Source organism: Pleurodeles waltl, chromosome 4_2 (assembly GCF_031143425.1).
Source record: "Pleurodeles waltl isolate 20211129_DDA chromosome 4_2, aPleWal1.hap1.20221129, whole genome shotgun sequence".
NCBI classification, from domain to species: Eukaryota; Metazoa; Chordata; class Amphibia; order Caudata; family Salamandridae; genus Pleurodeles; species Pleurodeles waltl.
In genome coordinates this window covers 411,432,571-411,458,592 of record NC_090443.1, presented here as the reverse complement: position 1 = coordinate 411,458,592, position 26,022 = coordinate 411,432,571, and the positions used below count along the sequence as shown (strand labels likewise).

Sequence of the window (26,022 nt, the reverse complement as noted above, 5' to 3'; positions counted from 1 at the left end):
CGGACTGGTTTATAGGACAATCAGGCAGTGTTCGATAGGCTGGTTTGACAGGTCAGTGTGTGAACCGTTTTATTGGCTCTTTGTGGCCATATTTAATGGACTGTTGGGCCAGTTTTTACTGTTGATTTCCCTGATAGGAAAACAAACTTTGCCTGCAGCAATGTCAAATCCATGCAGTCTTCCATATCTTGCAAAACACTCGTACAGTATGTCTAAACAAAATTTAAAACTACCCCTATTTACAAACATAGGTTGTTAGGACGAGCGTGCAAGCGCTTTGATCTTTTGTAAGTATTGTGGTGTTTTAAACTCGCTCACCGCATGCCCATCACTTTCACTCGGTTCGTGGGCTTGCCATTCAAAAATTCTTTATCATTATTGGTAAAGGCTTTACATTTGTCCCTCCTTGGGGGCGGTTGTGTTATCACCTTTAAGACTGCCCCTGTTCCATGAATAATTGCACAATTGCTGATACGTTTGACAGGAGCAAACTTATTTTTCTTTTTGTGTCACTCCTTTGTGTGCTCATGCTCATGTCGACCATGGCACTTTGAATCAGCTCGCTTATGTCAACTGTTTTACTTTTCATTTTCAATGTATGTGGCAAGAAAAGTCTAGTTAGGAATTTACAACGCTAATAGTTCTAACACGAGCAAATGTGAGAGCCATTGCATTGCAAGTGCTTGTTTTTTTAGCTATCTAATTTGCTAATGAAAGGAACTTTTTTGTGCCCTGGCCTATTTTGTTTCCCAGTCCCATCCTGCAGACATACATGTGCACATGCACACACACACGCACACACACAGACACACACACACTTGCATGCGTGCACACACACTCACACACACATCCACATTTTGCAAGAAGCCCCAGCAGGAGCTCGGCTCAATGAAATCAATACAACCTAGATTTTTGGAGCCAGTACAAACTGGGATGGTTTTGGCACATCCGTGGGTATATAAAAGACCAAGATCACACGGCCGCAGATTCTAATGCAGTCGGTGGACGTCCCTTAGCAGTAGAGAGGTAAGGGTGTATTATTGACTTCTAGACTTTATGCAAGTGTTCTGTTGAGTGACATTTATTTATATTGCATTAAAAGAGTGTTGCATTTTATTATATTGCATCATGTTATGCCATTTGTTATTATTTTTTTTAAGCACTTCTACCTAACTGAGACCCTTGCAGTAATAAAAGGGGTGGACTAAATGGAGGGTACACTGAGGGGTAGAAAACACTTTTCCTTCAGATGTGAAGGTACAAGTTCGTGGAACATCTTGAAAGTAAATGTTGATAGCCAGAAGCATCCGGGAGCGTTAGATCAGTCTTTCCAAAAGAAGGGCAAATCAGTCCCTTTCAGATTTCACACGCAAGTGGCAGCACGTTGACCAGCCTGCAGCTCTGAGTTTACTACTCCGCAGAATGTGGCATTCCCATAGTCCAGTTTGTAGTCTGATTGCAGTCTCAAAAACATTGTGATGTTCTGAGGGCTGGAAACAGGGGCGTAGCTCCAGGTGTGTTTGTGGGGTGTTACAACCACCTAAAATATGTTTGTAATAAATAGCTGGGTACAGGTGCTTTCTGTCGGGTAAGTCTGTCTGATTTCACCAGGGATGTTTTTTATATTCCAGCTCTGACAAAAACACACACACTCTTCCTCGCCTATGTTCCGAAGGCTTTAAAAATGTTGATTCGTTTAAAAAATATTGCGTTTTAAATACCCTACCAGTCCGCACCCCTTAAGCCCCCCCCCCCTCCTGAAACGCACGAAGGTAGAATCCAATAGGGCGGTTAATGTTACACACCACAAGGTACAAAGTTCTAAGTATAAGTACACAACCACACTCACAGCATAGATGCTTTTCTTCTACCGCTGAGCTCCCAAGGATACTCCCAACTACTCGAAACAAGATTTTGAAGTTTGGATTTTTGCTCGTTTCTACTGCAGAATTGTGAAGAATTTTGCTCTCCTTTACTAATAAACTCGGTCAGTGGACGCTATGCGGTAAAAATGAAACAGTGGTTTAACTCCTATGCCCGTGCCCGGGACTGCTGGTAGAAAGGTAAACTGACTGTGCCGTTGATTCTTTAGACAAATCATCACAGTAATAAACACACAAACACAAAACAACACTTTTGCACTACTGACTACAACGCACACAATATATTCATATGACCTTGTTTACACTAATACTTTGCACTTCATCTGGGCATCACCATGCTTAGCTCCCTTGCAGCACAGCCACCAGCACAGGAACGCCATACCTTTGTCTGATAATGAAACACTACACGCACAACTGCACCACGTCAACACCTATACACCTGTACTCCCGCAACACCTACAAATCTTAAAACACTCTAAACAAATAGGGGCTTTATGCTCCAGCAGATACATTTCACCCCACAAGTGACTCCTAGACTCCCACAAGGCAATTAAAATATACAGTGCACTGCGGGGCAGTTTTACTAATATTTGTTTCAACCCAATGAGGCAAGAGAACTCGCTGTGCTTCGTCAAATGGAGAGGGCAGGAATCTGCCACAGCTACTATATTATAGCGAAAGGACATCTTCCTGCACAAAAACAATCCTCTGAGGATTTTTTCTCTTTCTATTTGTGCTTCAGAAGACACATAGAAAGAGAAAAAAACAATGACAAATAAACATATTTCTCTTTGTTGCTCCTCCCTTGGGAAGATACACCATTTTGATGCATTCCTAAGTTTACTAGTGTTATTAAGTATGGAAATGGGTCAAAATTCATGGGAGGATGTGTGGAACACCCACCCTCCACCCATGGAATTCCTTCCCAGAGCACGGTAATACAAGGCAACAACTCATGCTGCCTTGTGTTACCCCAGATTTACTAAGCCATGCAGAACCACTTAAGGTGGCTCGGCATGGCGTAGTAAATCTCATGCAAGAGCTTGCATTGCCCTTGCATCACCTTGTGTGACACAAGGGCAATGCAAGCCCTTGATAAATCTGGCCTTCAGTCACTCCAACAATGATATGGACCTTTAACTGTCCGTGCATAAAAAGAAGGTCTCGGTTCCCCCAGACTACTATAAAATCACATCACACAAAACACACGTAGACTCACCCAAGAAGCTCGTGCAGTGCACAAAGTCTATGCTCAACAATTTCACACCAGCAGTGCAAAACATAAAGGTCCCTCTTATGAGTGGCTTGGTAATTAGTATGATTTGTATTGACTTGATCAAATCAGACCTCACAGAATCAGCAGTTACCTCGCCTGTTCACCAGACTAGGTCACTTACATAGATATCTAGGGGCATATATACTATTATTTCACACAAGGTGGCGAGCAGGGCAACTTCCTGCACTGAGTTGCGTGAGAGGGAAAGAGAAATGCTGCATATTTACAAAGCTATGGAGCATTTTTGCTTTCTGCTTGCGCTGGTGCATTGTGCTGTCTAGCGCCAACCCAGGCACCCTTGCAGCTTGTCTTCCCTTGTCTGACCCTCTGAAAGGAGTTTATATCACCTGAGGTGGCAGGTTTACATAAGTCCATACACTGTCACTGGAGATAAAGGCCCAGATTTACTAAAAATTCGTCCATGGGTGCGCCACTTTTTTGGCGCAACAAAAAACTTAAAATGTATTTCGGGATTTACAAAGCCATACAAACCTTGATTTGCATGGCTTTGTGTGGCTTTGTGAACATAGCGCTATTTTGTTTACTTTGTGTGGGAAGGCACGTTACATGAGTTGAGCACAGGTGTTACTGTGCATCCACCCATGTATTTTAACACAAACAGAGATTTACTAATATCTTTAATTTTGGGTTTGCTCCAGAATGATCTGCTTACCTGAGGATGGTGTAGCATGGAGAAATATATTTTGCTTCGTTACTTCCTCTTCGCATGTGTGCTGCATTTTGCTGACAGACATACAAAGATGAACAAGCCTCTAAGGATTGTTTTTGTGCAGGAAGGTATGGTGCAAGGGTGCCTGCATTGGTGCTAGGCAGCCACAAGTGAGCCAGCGCAGGGAGCCATCTGAACAGTGCCACATCTTTGTAACTATGGCACTGTTCAGGCTCTCACCTATTCACACAACACAGCGCAGCAACTTGCAATATTAGTAACTCTGCCCCAAAATCTCAATGGAAAGCAGAACACTTTTTCTCTTGGAACCCTACACCTCTCACTTCACTTAGTCTTGTCCAAGCAGCAGCTCTGAGGAACCTCAGAAGTCACCCTATATAGATTTAGTGGCAACTCCTCCAAGTGTATTACCACTTTGTTGCACTGAAACACAGAGCAGCAGCATCTTCCTGCCTCTTCAGTGCTGCTTGCAAGAACAGCTTCATTTTATTATGCCTGCATTTCTTGTTCTACTTCTTCCTTCACTCTCACTGGCACTGATGCACAAAAGAAGAGCTTTCCAGGAAGGCTGCCTCTCCTCTGCACAGGCTACTAAAGACCATTCTCGGACTGCCAGATGTCTTTCCAGCAGTGCTGGAATTGGAGTTAGAGCTACTGGCATTGTATATTCATAACTGGACTTTTCTTGTCACATACATTGGTCAACCTTGCCTCATAATTTCGTTTTTTTTTGTGCCATACAATTCTGGTGGCCGTGCATATAACTAAAGCACTTCCATTTAACTTCTTCCTCTATCTGCAGCAAAAAATGAAAATGTTGCATTTAGCATACTAATTAAATCTGCCATGCTAATTCCAATAGAATATAACTTTCACCACCCCACCATCAGAGTTGCTGGCTGGCTAGCACAATTCCCCAAGAAAAAGACACCAGACAGCCACAGAGGAGAAATATACCAGAAGGGTCACCCAAACATATCAAGAGCGTTCAAACAGTCATAGTGCAATAAGGATGTTAAATTGCCCTGAATTATGGTCATAATTGTAATAAGGAGAGATTATTAAAACATATATAATTGTCATATAAGCCTTTATCAGAAATAAACTTTTGGCATTCGACTATAATGCTCAAAACAGCCCCTAGAGGGCATCATAACAAAAATATAATTTGTAGAAACATGGTCATATAACCATATTGTTAACTCTTAGAGAACATAACCCCATGAAAAAAACAGAAGGTAATATAGTGTAACCATATACTTAGCCCCTAGAGGGTGTTTAAAGAGCTAGCAGGCCTATTACAATGATTTTATAAACAAGGCCTTTAAAACAAAACTTCTCCCAGCTGTAAAACAAAAGCTCTAGCCACGAACATGAGAAAACTTAAAGACACTGAATGGTGGGAGGGGTTATTATGTTGGGTCCCCAGAGATGGGGACACAGAGATGATGTAGACAGAAAGCGTACATTGTGGTCAATGTTTGAAGGTGGTCTCATTGTCCTAGGGCCACCACAGGCTGCGGTATTAGCAAAAATGTTTTGTAAAAGTAATGCCCTAAAAAGCATTATGGGACAAGTTTCCATGGCACAGATATTTTAATATGTTGACATGACTGTAATGCATAGAACAGCCCCTAGGGGACATCACAATGAAAATAGCATCTGTAAGAAACATGGTCATGTAACTATGTAGTTAGCCCCTAGAGGGCATAATCACACAAAAAAAGAAAATGGCAATGGGCAATGCAATGTAACCATATATGTAGCCCCTAGAAGACAGAATGCATTATATATTTTCAGGCTTGTGGCAATGATATTACAAACAAGACTCTTAAAACACAAGCTATTCCTAACTGTAAAACAAAAAGCTCCAGCCACAAGAGCGCTTAAAAAGGTACTGAATGGTGGGAGGGGTTATTATTTTGGGGTCCCCACTAACCTAGTATGGGGACCCAGACGTAACCTATACAGAAAGAGCATGTTATAGTGAATGTTTTGTAGGTGGTCCCATTGTCTTAGGATCACCACAGGTTGAGTTTTGAGCAAATATGTTTTGTAAAAGTAATGCCCTGCAAAGCATTATGGGGTGAGTTTTCCCAAGTGCAGTGAATATTGTAATATTGGCTTTCCCCTCTGTGCCGGGATGGCCGCTTTCACTTTGAGTGTTTCTGTTTAGCGTAAAGCATTTACCAGTTTTAAGTGTTTTAAGGGGAGAGCTACAAGAAATTACGCTGGTTAGGTAACTGTGAACAATGTGACCAGCGCTCCAATACCGCTGATTGAGTTTGCGATGTTGTTCCTGTTCGCACTGTGAGTACCATGGCTGCCATACAGTACAAAGGGGAGAGACCAAAAAAATAAATAGCCCACGCTGAAGTATATCAGCAATTGTGCAATAATCCATGTGACACGGGCAGTCTGCAAGTGTGACAAAAACAGCCTCAAGGCGGGATAAACTTAAAGCATTTACCAATGACATCAAGTGATTTTTGAAAGGCAGGCCCACGAACAAGTGTAAGTAATGGGCGTCACATTGGTGTGGTTAAAAGCCCACAATACTTGCAAAATGTTAAAGGTCTTGTGCACTCGACCTAAAAATCAAGGCTAGGAGTCCCCAACACTAACTTGTTTATGCCTGTCGTTATCCTATGTTAAAGGCCATGCTGCAGTAGTGTAGTTAGTGTGTCAGGGGTCCCTAGTGCACGGAAGGAACGGCCTCTTGCTGCTGTTTGAATTATAAAAAGAAGCAAAAATCAGGGTTCAGTGGCCCCCTCAGTCCTGGTGCCACTGCACCTGCTGCATCAACTGAAGCTATGCACCTACATGGGTGGACATGAGACCACGCACCACAGTGCCCATGGGGTAGCACCATTGTTCAAGCCAGCAGATGGCTAATGAAGAGCTGCCCGATGGAAGTGCCAGCAGAAGCATATGTAGACCCCACTGCTGGAGCAGATATAGTTACACTACAATGTGTGCAAATCTTCGAGCAGGACCAGTGCTTAGTTGGTTGAAAGTGGGGCCCACCAGGACTCATTTGTGGGGATCTGCACTTATTTTTTGCATCAGACATTAATCAAGAGACGAAAAACATGCAAAGCACAAAGACAGACAAAGACTGAAAAACTGTCACACGGGCAGAAAGCACGAACTTGCACGAGAGAAATAAGGGGGCAGGGAGTCTGGGAGTAGATTCAATAGACCTGAGTTGGATTCAAGACTAAGACCAAGCTGCCTTGGCATTTTGCGCGAGGACATTTAATTGTAGCTGCCACTGGCTTCTGATCAGAGCTTTGGGCAACGCACTCACTCTTTTACAAATTAAAAACTGAACAGGTCCCAATGTACGCGCTTGCGATGCAACGATGTGAACGGCTCATCTAAGGTGTTTAAAACCATTAGAAACATTGTGAGGTTATTTATACATCTGACGATGCACCAACACGTCCTCAAATTGAAGTTAACGATGCGGCAGAAAATACTGATGCTGCAAAGTGTAACCTTAAGAGGGGGCAGGTAGGTCATCCACTGAGTTTTGGCAGATTTCCTGAAACCACCAACCAATAAATGAGACCCAGAGTTCCTTCAAGCTCCTTGAGCAATACTTGGGCATAAGTGATAGACGTGACACCGGTTCCAAGCGGTCGCTGGACCTTCTCAACCCACACTCAACAAAATGAACCGACTTTAGGCCTCAATTTAGCGCCTCCGAAATTGCCTGTTATTTATCGCACTTGGTAAAAACCTATTCCTGGAGAGCGTTAGTTGTCTGATGCAATAAATAATTTTTAATGGTGATTAACATTTGGTATTAACTGCACCACTCTGTATCTCTCACATGGACGTCATTAAAGGGGCGCCAGGGGTGCCCTTTGCGACCCCTGTCACTGCCTTTGTGACCCCTAGCCTCGGAGGTGACAAATTCAGTGCCAGGAACATAGTGGCAGCTAGTCCTTATGGACATCACTTGGGGCTCCACACTCTTTGTTTTCTGTCAATTTATTACACTAATGATGAATAATAAAATATTATTCACTATTACTGCAATAAAAATGGAGTACAATTACATGGACTATGCCTTTCCATGGCAATTGAGGTGAATTAAAAATGCTTTTAAATGTATGTTGTGTGCCTGCTTGCGGGTGAGAGTGTGTTTATGTGAAAGAGTGTATGTAAGTGTGACCTTGTATGTATAAGTATGTGTGTGTGACTAAAAGCGTAGGTCAAAGGGCGGGTGATGTCACCTCTGCTACCAGTGGCATTTCCGTGAATTGAGGCCCATGATCTCTCAATGTTTTTATACCCTGCTAAAACATTTCAAAGGAAAAATCTGACTTTTGGGCTTTAAAAGCAAACCATTATTATCAGGATCTGTGCAAACCATGGTGTGGGTGTTAGAATTTTACGAGGCACTTGTAATTAGTGCTTACATCATAGGGGGCACATTTACTATTTTCTTCATGTAGCACGAAGGAACTTGCTGTGCTGCTTTGCATTGAAGGGAGAGAGCAGGAATGTGCCATATTTACAAAGAAGAGAAGCCTTTCTTCTCTCTCCTGTTGCTGGCCCAGTGTCAAAGGTTGAATTGGCCATAAGAGATTTGAACCTTTGACATTTATGGCCATACTTTTGCTCTGGTTTGCGTTACCATTGCATCACATACCATGGTGCAAGAGCGATGTAAACCTTGACTAAGATTTATGAAGCCAGGCAAGGCCCCCATGCGTGAACCTGCATGGCTTCATAAATCTCTAGTAATGTAACGCAGCGCAAATTACTGTGTTACATTACTCTGCGCCAGGGAGGCCTGTCTATGGGTGTTCCCACGCAAAATCCATGGATTTGGGCTCATTCCCAGATTTAAAGGAAGTTGTAAACCTGGGAATGTACCAAAAAGATATGCCTCTTAGGAGAGGTGTAACAAGGAGAGGTATGTTTCTCTCTCCTCGTTTTTTCTTTGTGCAGGAAGGTGTCCCTTCCTGCACAAAAACAATCCTGCAAGCAACGTTGGCACCCTTGCACCAAGGTGCAAGGGTGCCTGCATTGGTGCTAGGCTTCCAAAAGGGTGCCAGCGCAGGGGAAAAGGACAGGACTGCACCATATTGGATAAATACAACACATTCCTGCCCTTCACCTGTGATGCAGGGCAATGCAGCAAGGTGACTTGCTACAATGCACTGCACCACAAAGGCCATAAATATGGGCCTTAGATCACACGTAGATCTCCGCAGTCAGTCCTCAGCCTCTTGAGCTGCCCCAAGAGCACAGGCGTCCCGTCAGCGGCCAAGCTGGGTACTGGAAGCCCAGAACTGCTATAAACCAACAGGCTGACACTGCAGGCAGTAGGTTTATGGTGAATGGTAATGAACGGATTAGCTGTTCTCACAGATGGATTAGAGGGCTTTCACAGAATAAACATGTCAGGAGAAAATCAGGCACTGGTTCAGCTGTCCTTGCCTCCTTTTTTCTGAAAGGGGTCAAATGTTCACTTACGTGTTTGGACACAAAATAGAAAGATGAAAAATGCCAGCTACATCTGCGAATACAGTTTCTTTTTGAGCCAGGCCAATGTCTCAAACAGCAGCGCTACACTGTAAATGAATTTGATACATAGATGACTTGCTCAGTCTAACTGACCATTTTTCTGTGCTTTTCCATAGGAACCTAACACGAGAACAAGCATTAGCAAAACTAACATAGCTGAATGCAATGTGTTTTATTTTTTTGAATATATTTTTATTAACATTTTGTTATTATACAGTTACATGCTTGTTCATATTGCATTTCCACATTTGGTACATATTTCGTTCTTATACTATTCTTTGCTTTTTGCTCATTGTTTGTTACTTTTATTGTTGTTAATCTTTTTGTTCCTTATTTAGTAAATTGTGTTCATTTACTTGCTAAAGTGTATTTCCTTTTTACATTTCACTGTTCTGTATAATTAACAATCAAACAATAAACTTAAACCCCTTCTTTCTTGTAACTTGGGAGGGAGATGGGGTTGTTAAAGGTGGGAGGACAAGGATAGTGGGGGAGTGGGGGAGGGAAGAGAGAAGGAAGGGAAAACACGAAGTGGAGGGTATGTAACTCCCAGTGACATTAATGTTGATCTGATTGGAGGTAGGGAAAGGAGGAAGGGGGAAAAAGACCCCAAGAGGTCAACTTTACGGCTTTGTGTGAGTGGCTTTTATAGTTGTTAGTGTTTAAGGTACGATAGCGTATCGTTTTTTGGGCGGGAGAAAAGGTCAACCCAGGGCGCACCAGCGCGCAGTGAGGGCGGCAGGTCACTCATACTTCTTGCTACTTCTGTTGGTAGAGTCGGGGTCAGAGGGCTAATTGTCTTCGTATCCTTACTCTCGGTGTGGTCTATTTGTGGTTTTGGGCCAGTTTTGGGTGTCTGTTTATGTATTTTCCCCATTTGGTTCTATCCTCAGTGTGGGTTGGATTTCACTTGTTTCTCTGACTGGGTTTGCCAGCCTCTTATTTATACTGTCCCAGTTCATCATTAAATCTTCCCACCCCGGGGCAATAGGAACCTGGCGGATATTCCTGGCTTCTTCTGCTTTTAGGACCTGTAGTTCAGCTCTAGACCATGCTGAGATATCCCTTTTCCAGTCAGTCAGTATAGGGTGACCTGTAGTCTTCCAGCCCTTCGAGATTAGTCTCTTGTAAAGGGCCAGGGATAGGTCCAGGAAGCGTCCCCTCAGTTTTCCGCAGAGCGCAGCTGGTCTAAGGCCCAGCAGGCATAGCTCAGGGGTAGGTCTCAACTCAAACAGTTCAGTTAGGATGGGCAATATTTCCCTCCAGCCAGACTGGATCACTGGGCATGTCCAAACCATGTGGTCAAAATCCGCCCCTCCTACTCCGCATCTCGGGCAAGTCCTAGGGGCCCCTCCGTATATACGGAACAGTCTGTGGGGTGTGAGATACGTCCTGTGCAAATAGTTGTATTGGATGTATCTTAACAGCGTGTTACGTGATATTATCCGGGGGTAGGCCAGTACTCTATTCCACTCTGAGTCAGATAATTCCCACCCAATCGTGTTCTCCCACCGCCCTCTCAGCAACTGTAAAGGGTCTAAGGCTGCCTCAACTTGGGCTCGATATATTTTGGGGATCAGATGTGATTCCTCCCCTAATGTCAACAGTAAGTGCAGGACCTCGTGAGTGGCGGGTTCCGCATTCACTGTGTCCCAGTGAGCTTTAAGAGTGTGTACTAGCTTCCCATAGAGTAGAAACTGCCCCCTGGGAACACCCTCTTCCGTTAGTTCAGCAAATCCCCTCATCACGCCCTCCTTGAAGAGCCCGCCCACTGCTTCTATTCCAGCTGCCAACCAAGGGCCAAGTCCCATGTTTCCCAGTCCCCTCCCCCCAGGTTCCAGGGCAAGCACCGACAGTGGTAGAGCTGGGGAATATGGAGAACCCACTCCCACCCTTTTCGTGCATCTTTTCCAGCATGCCATCCCAACTTTTATCATTATATTGTTCCGGGGGGGGAGGGTTATCTTCCTGTTTGCCATACATGCCGCAATCCATGCCGTGTCCGTTACTCCTTGGGCAGTACATAAATCCAGTTGGCCCCGGCCCGCCAGCCAACTGGATACCCACTGTAGTTGGGATGCCAGGTAGTATGCCTCAAAGTCAGGGGCTCCCAATCCTCCTGTGTGGGGTGGCCTACAGATAGTCGTGAGTGTAGTTCGTCTACGTCCATCGTCCCATATTAGTTCCCTGAGCAATGCATTCAGGTCGCGGAACCATGCCTGGGGGATCAATAGTGGCAAATTGGCGAAATAATAGAAAAGTCGGGGAAGCATGATCATCTTGGATAGTGCCACTCTGGCCATCACTGGCAGTTTCAGAGAGCGCCAAAATCCTACTGAGGATCTCAGGGATCGGAGCACTTTACCAAGATTGCCCTCTCTTAAGTCTCCCAGGTCATGGTAAATCTGAATCCCCAGGTACCTGAAGGTCCGTGGGGCCCATTCCAGGTCCGTTGGGCATACTGCGGGACATCTGTAACCAGGCGTCAGGGGGAACACATATGTTTTGTTACGGTTAAGTCTTAATCCTGATACCTCTCCGAACTCCTCCAGGGCCTCCAGGGCCCAGGGGAGACCACTCGCCCCATATCTGAGATAGATCAAAATATCATCTGCATATAGCGAGATAATGTGATCAGTTGGTCCCCACCGATCCCTCTGCCCGCCCCGTCACCACGTACCCAGGCCGCTAGGGGTTCCATCGCCAGGGCGAACAACAATGGGGATAGAGGGCACCCCTGTCTGGTTCCCCGGTGTACTGGATATGCACCGGAGATTGTCCTACCCGTCCTGACCCTTGCTAGTGGGGATGAGTATAATAGGTCCACCCATCTGACCCAGCCCTCCTCCAGGCCCATTTTTAACATTGCTGCCCTCAAGTAGTCCCATCTGATCGAGTCGAAGGCCTTTTCAAAGTCCACCGCTAGCATGGTCCCGGTTGGCGGCTTCGATTCGTTGGGCATATGTAAGATAGAGAAAATTAGTCTGAGATTCAGAGAGGTGCTGCGACCAGGATTATGATCCGATATTGTGCGAGCAAGGTACTCAGAGTGGGTCACCCTTCGTGCCAAGCCCGCAGTGCAAACCATCCTATCAATTCTAGTGTGTACCTGGTGGAGGCCCGAGTAAAACGAATAGTCCCTGATAGTCGGGTGTTGCAACCGCCAGGCATCTACCAGTCCCCAGGTGTCTAGCCACTCAACTAGTTTTTGTGCTGTTTTGGTAGATGTTGCCCCCTGTAGTGGGGGGGTGGAACTGTCCAAGCCTATGTCGAGCGCTGCGTTAAAGTCTCCTCCTATTAGTACTTCCCCCATGTGTTGGCGAGTGAGGTGTCTAGACAGACCCGTCATGAATGAGGTTTGGTCCTGATTGGGGGCGTATATACAACTCAGGATCAACGGGAGCCCCTGTAAGTTCCCCTTTAGTATGACAAACCTTCCCTCTCTATGTTGGAGGAATCAATCGTTAGGGGGACCCCCGCCCTAATCCAAATCAGAACGCCTCTTGCGTAAGCTGAATATTCTGTGGCAAACACCTGTCCCCTCCATCTCCGTCTTAGCTTTTCTCCCTCTCCAGGTGCCAGGTGGGTCTCTTGTAACATAGCTATCTGCACCCCTCTTCTTTTTAGGAAGGAAAGAATTCTATGTCTCTGAGCTGGAGTACCCATCCCCCTGACATTCCAGGTTATGATATTGTGGTCTGCCATCCTATTCTCGAAGCCTGTTGTATGTAGGCTCGGCGCGCCCAGGGCCCTGACCGATTCCCCCGCAAGCTTGTACCCTCATTGTGGTCGATCCAATTCACACATATAGCCGATGTAACTCGTAACTGCAAACCCCAACTCCCTATCCCCAGGGCACCTCCGGAACTGTAGGCTGCCCAACAAGTTATGCAACACTGCAAATTATTCAAACACATCAATGCAATACTCGCCGGCAGAATCTGACAGGCGAGAGTCAAGTCAGGGGGGGTGGCCAGGTCCGGAGAGGCCATTTTTCTGCTCAGCTTGTCTCGCCTTTCGGCGCCAGTGTAGGTTCAAACTATACAAGTTCGTCAGCGGTTTGTGGGGTCACCCTCGGCGTGTAGGTCGAGCCCCCGGAGCCACCGGGCGAGGACACCACTGTGTCATCCGATTCTTCTTCGGAGCCCTCCCGGGGCGATGTCTCTCCACCCACCTTGGCCGCCGCCTCCAGAGCCTCTCTCTTGCCAATTTCCCTCTGTATCCGCGTTGGCGTCAGTCGTGGGCGATCTCTGGGTTTTTTCCCCCTCGGGGCCCGGCGGGTCCCGCTCGCCCCATGATTCTCGAGTGTAGGCCGCGCCGGCTGTGTCCCATGTCTTTCGAGCCATTCCCATGCCTCCTCTGGGGTTTGGAAGAACGTGGTCTTTCCCTCCGCAACCACTCGTAGTCTTGCTGGATAGAGCAGTGAGTACTGTATCCCCTCTTCTCGCAAGGTTCTTTTAACCGCCAGGAAGGAGGCGCGCTTGTTTTGGACTTCCAAAGTGAAGTCAGGGAACAGTGTCGCTTCGCCATTGGCTACCTTAAACAGACCCGTTTCCCTGGCTTTCTGTAAGAGGATGTCTCTGTCTCTGTAGTGCAGGAGTTTAGCGATTACAGCCCGCGGTGGCCTGCCAGGAGCCAGTGGTCTAGATGGCACACGATGTGCTCGCTCCAGTGAGTAGAAGGGGGTCAGACTTCCTGGTGCGATGACCGTGCTTAGCCATTTCTCCAGAAATTCCACCATTTTCGTCCCCTCGGCCCCCTCGGGGAGGCCCACCACGCGCACATTATTCCTCCTGTATCTACCTTCTGCGTCCTCAGCTCGCTGTTCAAGCTTTGCCACTCTGCCAGCCAAGGAGGTCACCTCTGCTGACACATCTTTTTGTTTTGGGACGACTTCCGCTAGCGTTGCTTCCGTTTCCTTTACTCTGTCGGCCAATTTATGATGATCAGCTCTCAGGAGGCCCACCTCTATCGCCACCTGATTGATGTTGCGCTGTAATGTGGATTTAGTGTCTTCAATGGCACCCAATATCTTATCTAGGGTGTCTTGTACTTTGATTTGTGACTGGTTCTGTATGGTCGACTCATTGTCCCCCGGCGGTGTCGGGGGGTCCATGGCTTTGTTCTTATGTCTGCCCTTGGGGGGCATTGATCAGGCAGGGAGAGGCGTCCCAGTGGGCCCGGCACGTAGTCCAGGTGCTTATGCTGTTCGCTGCTGATTTGTCCACTAATCCAGGCCTCGGTTGTCTCAGTCACTGGACCCGGGTGCTTCAGGACGAGTCCCAGGTGCTCCGCCGGCTGCTCTCAGTGCGTTAAATGGCAGGACCGCAGGTCTCCGTCAGCGCTGTGCAGTCCGGCCCCTCCAAGAGTCCGCTCCGGGGCCACAGCCGCGTCCCAGCGGCCCCGCTTGTCCGTGCGGGTCACCGCATCTGCCCCCCGATGAAGGGTCACTCGGTCCGGCGCATCTGGCACCAGGTCTGCTGTTGGCCCCTCCAGGGCCAAACGATTAAGCGTGTGCCGTGTTCAGCTCTCTGGTCACTTCCCATCCACTCTTTGCATGGGAAAGTAATTTGAGCTGATCCGGGGTTGCTGGGTTTCATAGGTTGAGCTGTGACGTATTTAAAAGGCGGGTACAGTGGACCCCCAAACCGGTGGTGGTCCTGCCAGTCAGGAGGGGCCCCGTACCTGGCGAGAGGGGCACCCGACCTTCAACCTCGATGGGCGGTGCTGGTTGGTGTGGGCAGACTCTGTGTTACTCTGCCTCCCAATGGACGAATAATGTTCAATTGGAACTGCCTGGGATAGAGAGAGTTCTGTTGTCTGTGTCCTAGGGCCCCCGGGCAGCAGCCACGGCTACTCTGGCTATGTGTTCCTGGGGGGGGGTGCACACAGCTGTCTCCTCGCTGGGCAGCCCCGGGGGGTTCCCCGCGCCCGTGCAGTCGTAGCGCAGGCGGCCACGCAGCTTGCGGGCACCAGGCCTCGCCCCCAGAGAGAGAGGCCGGCCCGCCACCGGGAGGTATTTTCCCCGGCTGTTACGGTTAGCAGTTAATCCCGGTGGCTTTTCTCCTGCGGCCCCACCTGGGGCCGCGGCCCCCGCTCGGCGGCAAAATCGCAGGTCCCATCCGGCGCAGGGCAGCTCGACTCCGCCGGGGGCCCGCACTGGGGCCGCGACCGCGTTCCAGCGGTCCCGCCCGCTCGCACCGGTCGTCGCTCCCGCCTCAGAGCGGGAGACCGCCCGGTCCGGCCCGCCCCACCTCCGATTACCAGCAGGGCCGCGGGCTCCCACCAGCACCGGGCAGCCCGAGTCCTTCGTAAGCCTGCGCCGGGGCCGCGACCGCTCCTCAGCGGCCCCGCCCGCTCGCGCTGGTCGTCGTGTCCGTCTCCAAATGCAGGACCGCACGATCTGGCGCGTCCAGGCTACAGATTAGTGTCGGCCCCTCCGGAGCTGAACAGCTAAGCGTGCGCCATGTTCAGCTCCGTGGCCACGCCCCAGCTGAATGCAATGTGTTAACATGCAAGTAAACATAAGCAAAATGTTCCTGGCTTTAATTATCAAAAACGTGCCTATAACAATCTCTACTCATTACATATTATGGAGTAAACTTCTTCAAGAGGGCACAGAAATGGCCTCATTTACAAGGCCCGTGGCGCAAGGCAGCGCAGCAAGTGTCTTGCTGCGCCGTCCTGCGCCACCGAGATAGGGCAGAAACGCACCATAACTAAAAGCTACGCCACATTTCTGTCCTCTCTCCATGCTCTGGTGCAGAAATTACTGCCATGCACCAATGTAGGCACCACTGCACCATGGTGCAAGAGTGTCTGCATTGTGGGGATGATTGTTTTTTTGCAGGAAGGGATACCTTCCTTCACAAAAACAATCACAAGAGGAAAAATGGGGAGAAATAAAGATATTTCTCCCCGTTGCATGACTCTTACGACACCCCTGAAGTGGAATAGGAATCTGACGCATTCCCAGACTTGTAAATATGGGAATGCATCTGAATCGTTCAGATTCCATGGGTGTTGCCAGGGAAAACCCCAAGCAACACCCATGGAACGCCCCTTTCACGCAGTGTAATGCGTGAAAGGGGTCCATATTTACAAAGCCATGAAAAGCCACGCAAGGTGGCTTTGCCTTGCCTTGTACATATGGGCTGGCACACTGCGCCACCGGAGTGTAAAAATAATTACGCTATGGTGGTGCAGAGTGCCACTAGGGCCTAGCAAATGAGGCCCAAATTTCAAAGAGGGCCATATTTGGTAGTGCACTGAACTTTCCTACCAGATGTCCCAGAGGTTACTTTTAACAGAGCCATAAATTTGAGGTTGTAAAGCTAAAATATATAAATGCCAACTAAATAGCTTGAGTGTAATGTTATTGTTTGATTAGGTGACCAGAAAAAGTAACTTGTGGCTAGCTTTGATGCTCCTTTGAAGCCTGTTGCTTTCCCTAGGGGTGGTTTCTGGTTTTTAAATGTTCTCTGAGATCTCTCTGGACACTGGTCCCCACTTTCAGACGTGATTGCTCCTACAAAGGCAGTCTTCGTGTCGTTTTTGATTTCCTGTGTGTAGTTAGCACCTGATTCTGACAAAAAGGGCCACATTACAAACAAATATATTTGATTTTACTCAAGAAAAATTTAGAGCACTAATTTTGCATCATGACCAAAAATTTAGAATAAGTGTTGAGAAAACTTTTATAAACATATGGGCCTGATTTACAAAGGTCACTTACACTTTTGAGTAAGTTTATACTTCTGAGTAAGTTTGCTATTTTTCTGTATTCACAAACTGCAGTTACTAAGTAATTTATGTTTTTGTAGTAATTTACAATTTCATAGCAAATCCAGCACCACACATGGCCAACCACTAGTACTGCCACACCTTCTCACATAAAAGAATGGAGCTAGGGTCTTAATAAAATGTTTAAGGTAGTACAAAAGTGTAAGTTACTACAAAAACCCAGTTAGTGAATAGTATTTTATAGTAAGTTTTGTATTACTACTGTTCTACTACCTATAATCTGGTATAAAGGTGATTCTAACACAAAAAATCCTGGTCCTTGAAAAACCTTTCTAAAGAATAATAAACTACTTTTGCAATATTTTTGCTACTTGTGTAATACAAAACGCAACAACCAACTGTGTCTTATTCATGGTTTCATCTGCCGCATTTATAAAGCAGAGAAAAGGTTCTTAATTTATTATTTTAACTCAGTAATAACAGTGTGAAAAGATTTGACCTGGTGCAGATCTTTGGTTCAGAGGAAGGACGTTTGCTCATATTCCTTTTTATATAACCAGCAAAATGGTGAAAATGCATTTGCTCAGTTTTTTTCTTAAATCAGTCCAAAGTTTCTGTAATACGCCCGAAGTCTGATCTGCAGCACATCAATATATTTACAGAGCAAAATGCAACATGGGTAGTAACAGCACGTCTGCTCATCCCCACTACTCTGTCCCGGGCATGAACTGTGCCACATGGTGGTATAGACCCTTCTGAACGTCAATTGGGGGTAGTCAGGGATAACAATGGTTAGGAATCCTGGCAGTGCCTTTGCTACCTCTGGTCTCTAGGGCGATGAAGGCAGATGCAGGAACAGAAAATAAACTTTACTCAAAGATCCCTTTTAATTTTATGTTGTTTCCAACCTTTGCCCTCAGCAGCATATAGTAGGCTGTTGAGGATTTTTGGGTTAAATTCTCTGATGTGACCAAGCATAGACGCGAAACATGTTGACCATGTAGGATTAGGTGAACTACCTTCCCTGATTATAGAGTGTAATGATACATTATTTTCAGTAACACTCTTACATTTTTGTTTTTAATATTGGCCTGAACCCTATTTCTATCGCATTAAAACAGTGGTTTAGGTTCAGAGCTAATTTTAGATTGTTGTCTCTTGTTCTACACTCTCCGTTTCTGATTTAGTTTCTTTCCCAGACCTTCGTTGTTAGCAATTTTACAATGGTTGAGTGCCACCCAAAATGCTGGGTGGCCCGCCAGGCATTGCAGCACCAGTCTGGCGAGGAGCAAGCCCGATGATGATACCTGTCACCCAAATGGGTGCTTTTGGGTACTCCTAAAGAATATCTAGTATAGCTCCGCCACTTCTAAACTCTATTATCTTTCTTGTTTCTCTCTCTGTTGTGGAACAGTGCACTTATTTTGATATTTTATATTCTCTGATGTCATAATATAACACAAGGTGTGTGATGTTACTTCGGGTACACCTGGCATTTTGGTGAATCAACGTCCAATCAGTCAGTGTTTATAAAGCGCAGCTACTCATCCGCAAGAGTCTCAAGGTGCTGGCGAGGGGGAATGTGTAGCGTCCACTGGCGAGGTGGTTCTTAAAAAAGCCATGTCTTCAGCTCCTTTGTGAAGTTGAGGAGGGAGGTGGTTTGTCTGATGTGGAAAGGAAGGGCATTCTAGGTGGCTGCGAGGTAGAAAAAGGAGCGTCCCCCTGTTCTGGTTTTCCTGATGGAGAGTACTTCGGCGAGAGAGAGCTGGGCTGAGCATAGGGCCCTGTGGGGTGCGTGGAAGTTGAGTCGCCTGTTAAGGTAGGATGGTCTGGTGTTGTGGAGGGCTTTATGTGCGTGGGTGAGGATCTTGAAGGTAATTCTTTCCTCTATGTGAAGCCAGTGTAGTGTGCGCAGGTGTTGCGAGATGTAGCAGTATCGGGGCAGGTCAAGGACCAGTCAGGCGGCGGCGGCGTTCTGGATGTTCTGTAGTTTGCGGGTGAGATTCTTGTTGATTCCGGTGTAGAGTGCATTGCCGTAGTCCAGTCTGCTGGTGATGAGGGCGTGTGTGATGGTCTTTCTGTGTTCAAGGGGGATCCATTTGAAAGTCTTGCTTGGGAGGTGTAGGGTGCAGAAGCAGGTGGAAGTGACTGAGGTGATTTGGTGGTTCAAGTTGAGTTTGGAGTGCAGGATGATTCTGAGGTTGCGGGCTTGGTTTGTGGGGGTGGGCAGGTTTCTGAGGGTGGGTGGCCACTAGGAGTCATTCCACACGTCAGTTTGAGGGCCCATGATGAGTACATCTGTCTTGTTCGTGCTCCACGTTCATTCCTCTGCTGAGTCCACAGTGTAGTGATCTGGATCCTTACTAGTGGGACCTAAGAGGAGTCTGAAAGCCAGAAGGTGCTAAAATTAAAGAGAATATGCAACAAATTAAGAATAGGCTGAACACGCATGCCTCAAACAGATATCTAAAAATCACCCAACTTCGAGCGGTCTATTCTCCGGCCAAAGAGAAAACTGCCAATAACTATCTCTGATTGAAAATCCACTGGGCGAGCTACAAAGGATTTTGTGTTGATTCAAATACAGCCCTTTTTGGGACTTTGGATATGCAAAACTAAGGGAAATTATAGGTGTTAACATAAAATACCAACTTTAACCTATAGACTCAGTTAGACAACAACTAATAGTTTTACAAGACACTTTGAAGTTATTTAAATTTTCTCCATACTAGTTCGGTAATTCTGGAAAAACACAAATACCAGCCACTATGTACAGTAAAAACATTTGTAACTGGTCTAGTGGAAGTGGAAAAAGATTTCCTAAAAAAATCACAAAAATGTTTTTGACAAGTTGGCTGCCTGACAATTGCTTCTTGTTCCATATGGCAGAAAGATTGAAATGTAGGTATTTTCTTTTATCCAAAACAGCACATCACAGTTCATATAAAGTATTGCATTCTGACACACCATGGCCATGGGCAAGAGAGTAGCGGTTATCGGAGCAGGGTCAAGCGGCCTGACGTCCATCAAGTGCTGCCTGGATGAGGGGCTGGAGCCCACCTGCTTTGAGAGAAGTGAAGACATCGGAGGACTCTGGAGATTTAAGGTAGGTGGTAGAGTGCTCCTGCATGCTTTTGAAGGTGCATAAATGTAGGCGTGCTCCTGAAAATATATCCCTTTGTTTGTGAGGGATTGATTCTAATTGGTTGATTGACTAACTTCAGCGGCCGCATGCATTTGTATTTTTATTGTAGGCTTGTCTTGTTGCTTTTCCTTTGAGCCCATCAACATTATTTTTTGTGTCCACTGGTTGAATGGCTGTCTCATTATTTGCACCTCAAATGACCACAAACAATGAAATGCTTGGGTTGAACAGTGGGTAAACCTATTTTCTGCATTGCTTAATTTGAGCCGGTGGTTTGAGAGCTCAGCACTGGTACTTATGACAGTCTGCCATAAGTTTGCTTTGTCTGTCTAATTTGGAATTAGCATGACAACGGTTGTTTATTAATTCCATATTGATTTAAAATGACTAATAACTGATACCCAAGCCATTCTTATTGTGATGGGTGCCTAGAGTAGTCACACTTTTAGAAGTGTGATGGTTAGTAGGTGTGTTGGTACCATCAGTGGTAGCACTGACAGGGGCAGTGGGTGGTGTAAGCTGCAGTGACCTCCAGACAAGGGCCCTGCCACTTACTTAAAAACATTTATTTTTACAAATTAAGCAGGGATATTCTCCCTTTATATGGCTTTTGCTACTGTATCACAGTCTGCTCACATTATGACCTCTCCCAATGCCTTAATGAAACTGACCAATGGGTGTCATTAACTGGACAGTGTTTACCTGCTTCTTGACCCTCATGCATTGCAGCATCCACCATTTAAAAAAAAAGTGGGAGAATTAAGAGGGGAGCGGATGTGGTGCTACGACCAGTGCTGACAAGTTTGGAACAAAGAAATCAGGGGCTAGATTTATCAAGGGCTTCCTTTTCCCTTGTGTCATGCGTCCTTGCATTACTCTGACCTGGGAAGGCATTCCATGGGTGGAGCAAGGGTGTTCCATCTGCTCAAAATCCTGTGGTTCTGGGCAAATCCCTTAATCTGTCTGTGCCAAAAAAACAAAAAAAGTTCCTTTGTGTGATGTAACTGGTGCTCATTTAAAGTGGTCCAATAACTTCAGGTCGGGTTTGTGCGGTATAAAAAGTATATATAAACAAAACAGTACTGCAACCTTCTTATTTTATATCTTCTGCATGCACCAGAGATATTTCCTTTGCTGTAACTGGGCTGTAAGCCTGTGGAGAGTATGTCTGATGTTATCAGAAACCCATGTCTACAGCCTATCTAAACGTTCTTGCAAGTAGGTAACACAAGCTCCTATATTTTGACTTCAAAGTCTCTCTGGAGGGCTCAGGACACTGGCTGAAGGTCAGAACCCCACTGCCAATAAACCGGAGAGCAGCATATAGTGAGCCGAAGCTCCAGGTATTTTGTCACTACAACTGAAATACTTTATTTTGGGCCGGGGGCAAGCTTACGTTTCAAGGGTTATGTCAAGGGAGGGTGTATAACAATATTGTAGGAAAAATAATGTGCTAAAAATATTGTAGGCAAAATATTGACTACCAAAATATTGTCAACATGCACATTTATAGGTAAGTAAAGGGTACCTATACTTAGCTATGTACCTTGTCAATTTATATACATAGTACCTACTGGTGTTCGCCAATAGGTAGTTCTAGTTAGGACCTAGTTTCTACTGAAAAAGTGTTTTTTGACCTACCTATATCTTTATCACTGCTTGACTAACCTTCACAACATTTTCCAAAAAACGTGCATCCTAGAATCTTGTTGTGCATGAAAAGATTCACGGTGAGCTGTCAAGCGGGAGCCAAGAAAAATGGGGGGGGGGTCAAAATAAGAGCATTTCCTGTGTGTGTGTGTGTGTGAATATATATAGACACAGACACACACATATAATAGATAGATATATAGATAGATAGATAGATAGATAGATAGATAGATAGATAGATAGATAGATAGATAGATAGATAGATAGATAGAAAGATCTGAAGTTAAGAATATTAAACCTATGCCCATCAGTATATACTTACATTTCGCAATATTGTGGTAGTCAGTATTTTGGTTACAATATCTTTGAAACACAATATTCTTGTACCACAGTATTTCTGTTCATGATATTCTAATATACTATTGAAGGGAGGAGGTAGTATTCTACAGGGGTCTCTCAAACTAGTTTACAAAGGCCAAAATAGTTTTTCCCTATGCATCTGAGTTGGAGCCAGCAGAGCGCTCACTTTTACACCCACAACAACACACCTAAGCCCTCACCAGACTCAGAAGAAGAAGCACTCCACTTTCACACGCTAGGGCCCAGATTCTCAAAGGCTTAGCATCAGGTTAGTGTTACTTTTGTAACGCTAACCTTTTTGGGGAATTCACAAACCAATGCAAATTGGTATTTGTGTTGGTTTGTGTGGCAAAGTAACACAAAGCAAAGTGAAACACTGCTTTGCATTACTTTGCATCAAGGGAGTGTTACATTGGTGGTACATGGGTATACCCATGCTACCACCCATGCTTTTTGGTGCTAAACCCTATTCTGAAACATCAGAAGAAAGGGTTTAGTGACAAAAATTAACGCCGCTGGAAAGCAGGCATTAAACAGAGAAATGTTTTTATTTCTCCCATGTTTTCGGACTTTGCAGAGGTTCCTCATTTCACTTGGTCTCGGTGGCAGCACGTGCTGCACCAAAAGCAGCAATGCCTTTGATCACTGGATCACAAAGAACACCACCCACGCCCTTCCTGCTCATCTTTTGTAACCAATTTTTTGTGTGTCTTCTTTTCAAGGAAGAAAGGGTTTTTTGTAGCTACAACTCAACGTTTGCCCACCCCGGGTCCAAAACTCATAAATCCTCTGTTACTGGATCTGAGGACACACTGTGGGAGTTCATTAGAGTCTGGAAGATGCTGGACATAACCAGTATACTCTCTACAGCGGAAGAGGCATCTGAAAATGTTGGTGGATATCTCATGTTTGGCAAACTAAATATTGGCCTATATCTCTAAACCTGGAAGCCATGTGTCATCCCTGCCCTCTTAACTCCTAAGTTGCTAGTGTCAGCCCCCTCCACCCCCGGTTTGCTTAAGTCGCTTGACACTAAAGACATGGGTTGCAGCTGGTGATGGCCACAAGTCACTTGTCCTACATCCTATCACACATACCCTCACTCCCAAAGGATTCCACGTGACCCAGGATTGCATAGGTCACCAGGGATTGGTTTGCTTTACAAACAGGAAAGTCAAAAGGTCCTAAAGAAGGGGTCATATGTTTGCCTCCAAGCAATGAATAAAGGAAATAGTAATTGTGAAAGAACCTTTCAATTGTTCCCTGGAAGGTCCCACAAGTTGACAAAAGACATGTCATAATCAGGTGCCTGCCTAAAACCCAGGGTCATGCCAACGCCCACACAAGCTGTCCAATGCACATTCTGGATCCAATGAGCTCAACATGACCTGAGATCTACTAACTGACTTTCAATATTATTTAGGGCACCATGTATCATATGCACAGCCCCAGGGCCGGCTTTAGCACTGGTGGCACCCTATGCAACATTTTTCTTTTTGGCGCTCCCCAATCTCCCCATGACCACCTCCTCGGATTCACTCACTACCACCCAGAAAATGTGCCCCTCATTTCTTCATAGCCCCTCTCACATACATTCATTTGTTTTAAAGCATGTATAAAGGCTGGCTTTACTAATCCATTCAGCTATCCGCATAAAATATAGTTCTTTTCTTTGCAGCAGGCAACCCACTAAGCTACTTAATGGCGAGTCAAAGCTGCCGCTAGACAAAACTCCCATCTCTCTCCCTAGCAGGAACATTAATCACAAGAAATTAATTGTCATTTTGATTGTTTCATTGAAGGCTGGATGCACAATGAACTTTTCAGCAGGCGCTTTTAAATCACAAGTTTCGTAAGTATTTGCTAAAGACAGCACCCCCCTGATGTCAGCACCCGGTGCGGCCACCCTGCTCGCACCGCCCTAAAGCCGACCCCGCACAGCACAATGAAAGCATCAGATAACTGTAATGATCCTTAACCAATAACATCTCACATGGCTCTTGCCCAAAAAAAAAATTATTTGCAGTTCTAGATTTCTTGTTACTTCTGCTGCCTGGTGAGGCCTAACCACCAGCTCCAAGTCAAATGCACTGAGCAGGATGGGCACCATTTATCCTATCAGTATTGCTACTACTGTAGGACTGTCCTGATCTTGTGAGGGTATTGGGCTGACGTTTACATTTGTAAACATATTAAAAAACATGTTCATTTTAAGTCAGTAGTATTAGTACATGGCAGCATGCACATAACAAGGGGAAGAGCATTTTATAACTATGACATGTAACAGAAGATGGGACAATACGGCTTTTAGAACACATCACCCTTACCTTGCCTCACATAGGTGGACAAACAAGCCTATAGTTTCTATCTGCTTCATGTCCCTGAGCCAACTGAGACTCAGATTTTCTTGTGCTGCATTAGATGAAAGTCACAGATCATAAATGTGCCTTATTTACTAAGATATGGAGCATTTCTGCTCTTCCCCTGCATTGGTGCACTTGTGGCAGCGAACTGTCAACGCAGGCACTCTTGAGTCACAACCCAAAGTTGCTTGTGTTGTGGAGAGAATAGTCTTTGTGCAGGAGTGATACTTTCCTGAACACAGACACATCTTAGAGGCTTATTTCTCTTTGTAAGTGGCTGCTGAATGTAGCACACATGAAAGGAGAAGTAACAAGGAGAATTAACAGTATTTAGACCATTTTGGCGCAAACCCAGGTTTACAGACTTTAGTAAATCTGAGTTTGTCTCAAAATACATGGGTGTATGTATGGGAAGGAAGTTCAAAAAATGGGACTGAAAACCAGGCAATTATTATACGGAACTGTGTCATGAGGAGGGTTATAACCTTCCTGGATCTACAGTCGGGATTCAATCTTATGATCTAGAAGGGTTATATACAGTGTTGTTGTTTATGAAATGGACAATCGTTGGAATTGTTGTAATTTTTTTTGAACTTGCTGAATCCTATTGAGTAATGTATTGGATTTTAACAGTACAGAGTTGTCTTATTCATTAATTGAAGACTGGATCATATGTACACATACTATATCTAAATAATTCCTCTAGGAGCATTTTTAAGTGAGACCTTAGCATAATGTGGCATGAGGGGTTACAAAGTGGTGCAATGCATGCATTGAACCACTTTGTAAATATGGTGCAGTGATTTTGGAAGCCGAACGCCACATTAGCGCCTTCTTAAATCTTGGCCATTGAGTGTTGTGGCTGTGCCACAAAAGTGGCACTCTCACAACACAAATTTTAGTAAATCTGTGCCTAAGAACTCATGCACACACCAGTAGTTTGTGCCAGTTGTATAGGCATTCAGATTGACCGCAGCAATCACAATAGTCCACCCAGGGTGCTACTTGCATTTGTTTTTTAGCCATATTATAAAATGTCCATACTGTAACATAACATTGCGTATTGGGAATTTCCACAGTAAAGAAACCAAGAATAGACAGTGATTGTGACTTGTTGAGAAACAAAGAGGCCAGAAGAGATGAAGACAAGGATGCATAGTAGGGGATAAGCTCGGCCACATGGCAGTAGTAAGATTAGGCAGCACTATTTAGACTCCCACCGTGACAGCAGACACCCCAGAAGGCTGTCAACACATCATACAACATAATGTTGCAATATGTGGTGTGGTGTTATGCGGTGCGGTGTGTTGTGGTGTGGCAGAGATATAATTGGCCTTTTCCTCCACAGGGGTGGCCGTTGTAAGAGT

The 26,022-nt window shown here is 45.5% G+C and overlaps 1 protein-coding gene across 1 annotated transcript in view; it reads left to right on the top strand.

The window, feature by feature from the left end:
• The first annotated feature begins 1,000 nt into the window (after positions 1-1,000).
• The window catches only part of LOC138292817 (flavin-containing monooxygenase 5-like), a 209,824-nt gene continuing 184,802 nt past the window's right edge, over positions 1,001-26,022 (top strand). The window contains exons 1-2 of the mRNA XM_069231612.1: positions 1,001-1,026; positions 20,066-20,243. Coding sequence (XP_069087713.1) covers positions 20,106-20,243 — 138 coding nt within the window. The 5' untranslated portion in view covers positions 1,001-1,026; positions 20,066-20,105. The remainder of the gene's footprint in view (positions 1,027-20,065; positions 20,244-26,022) is intronic.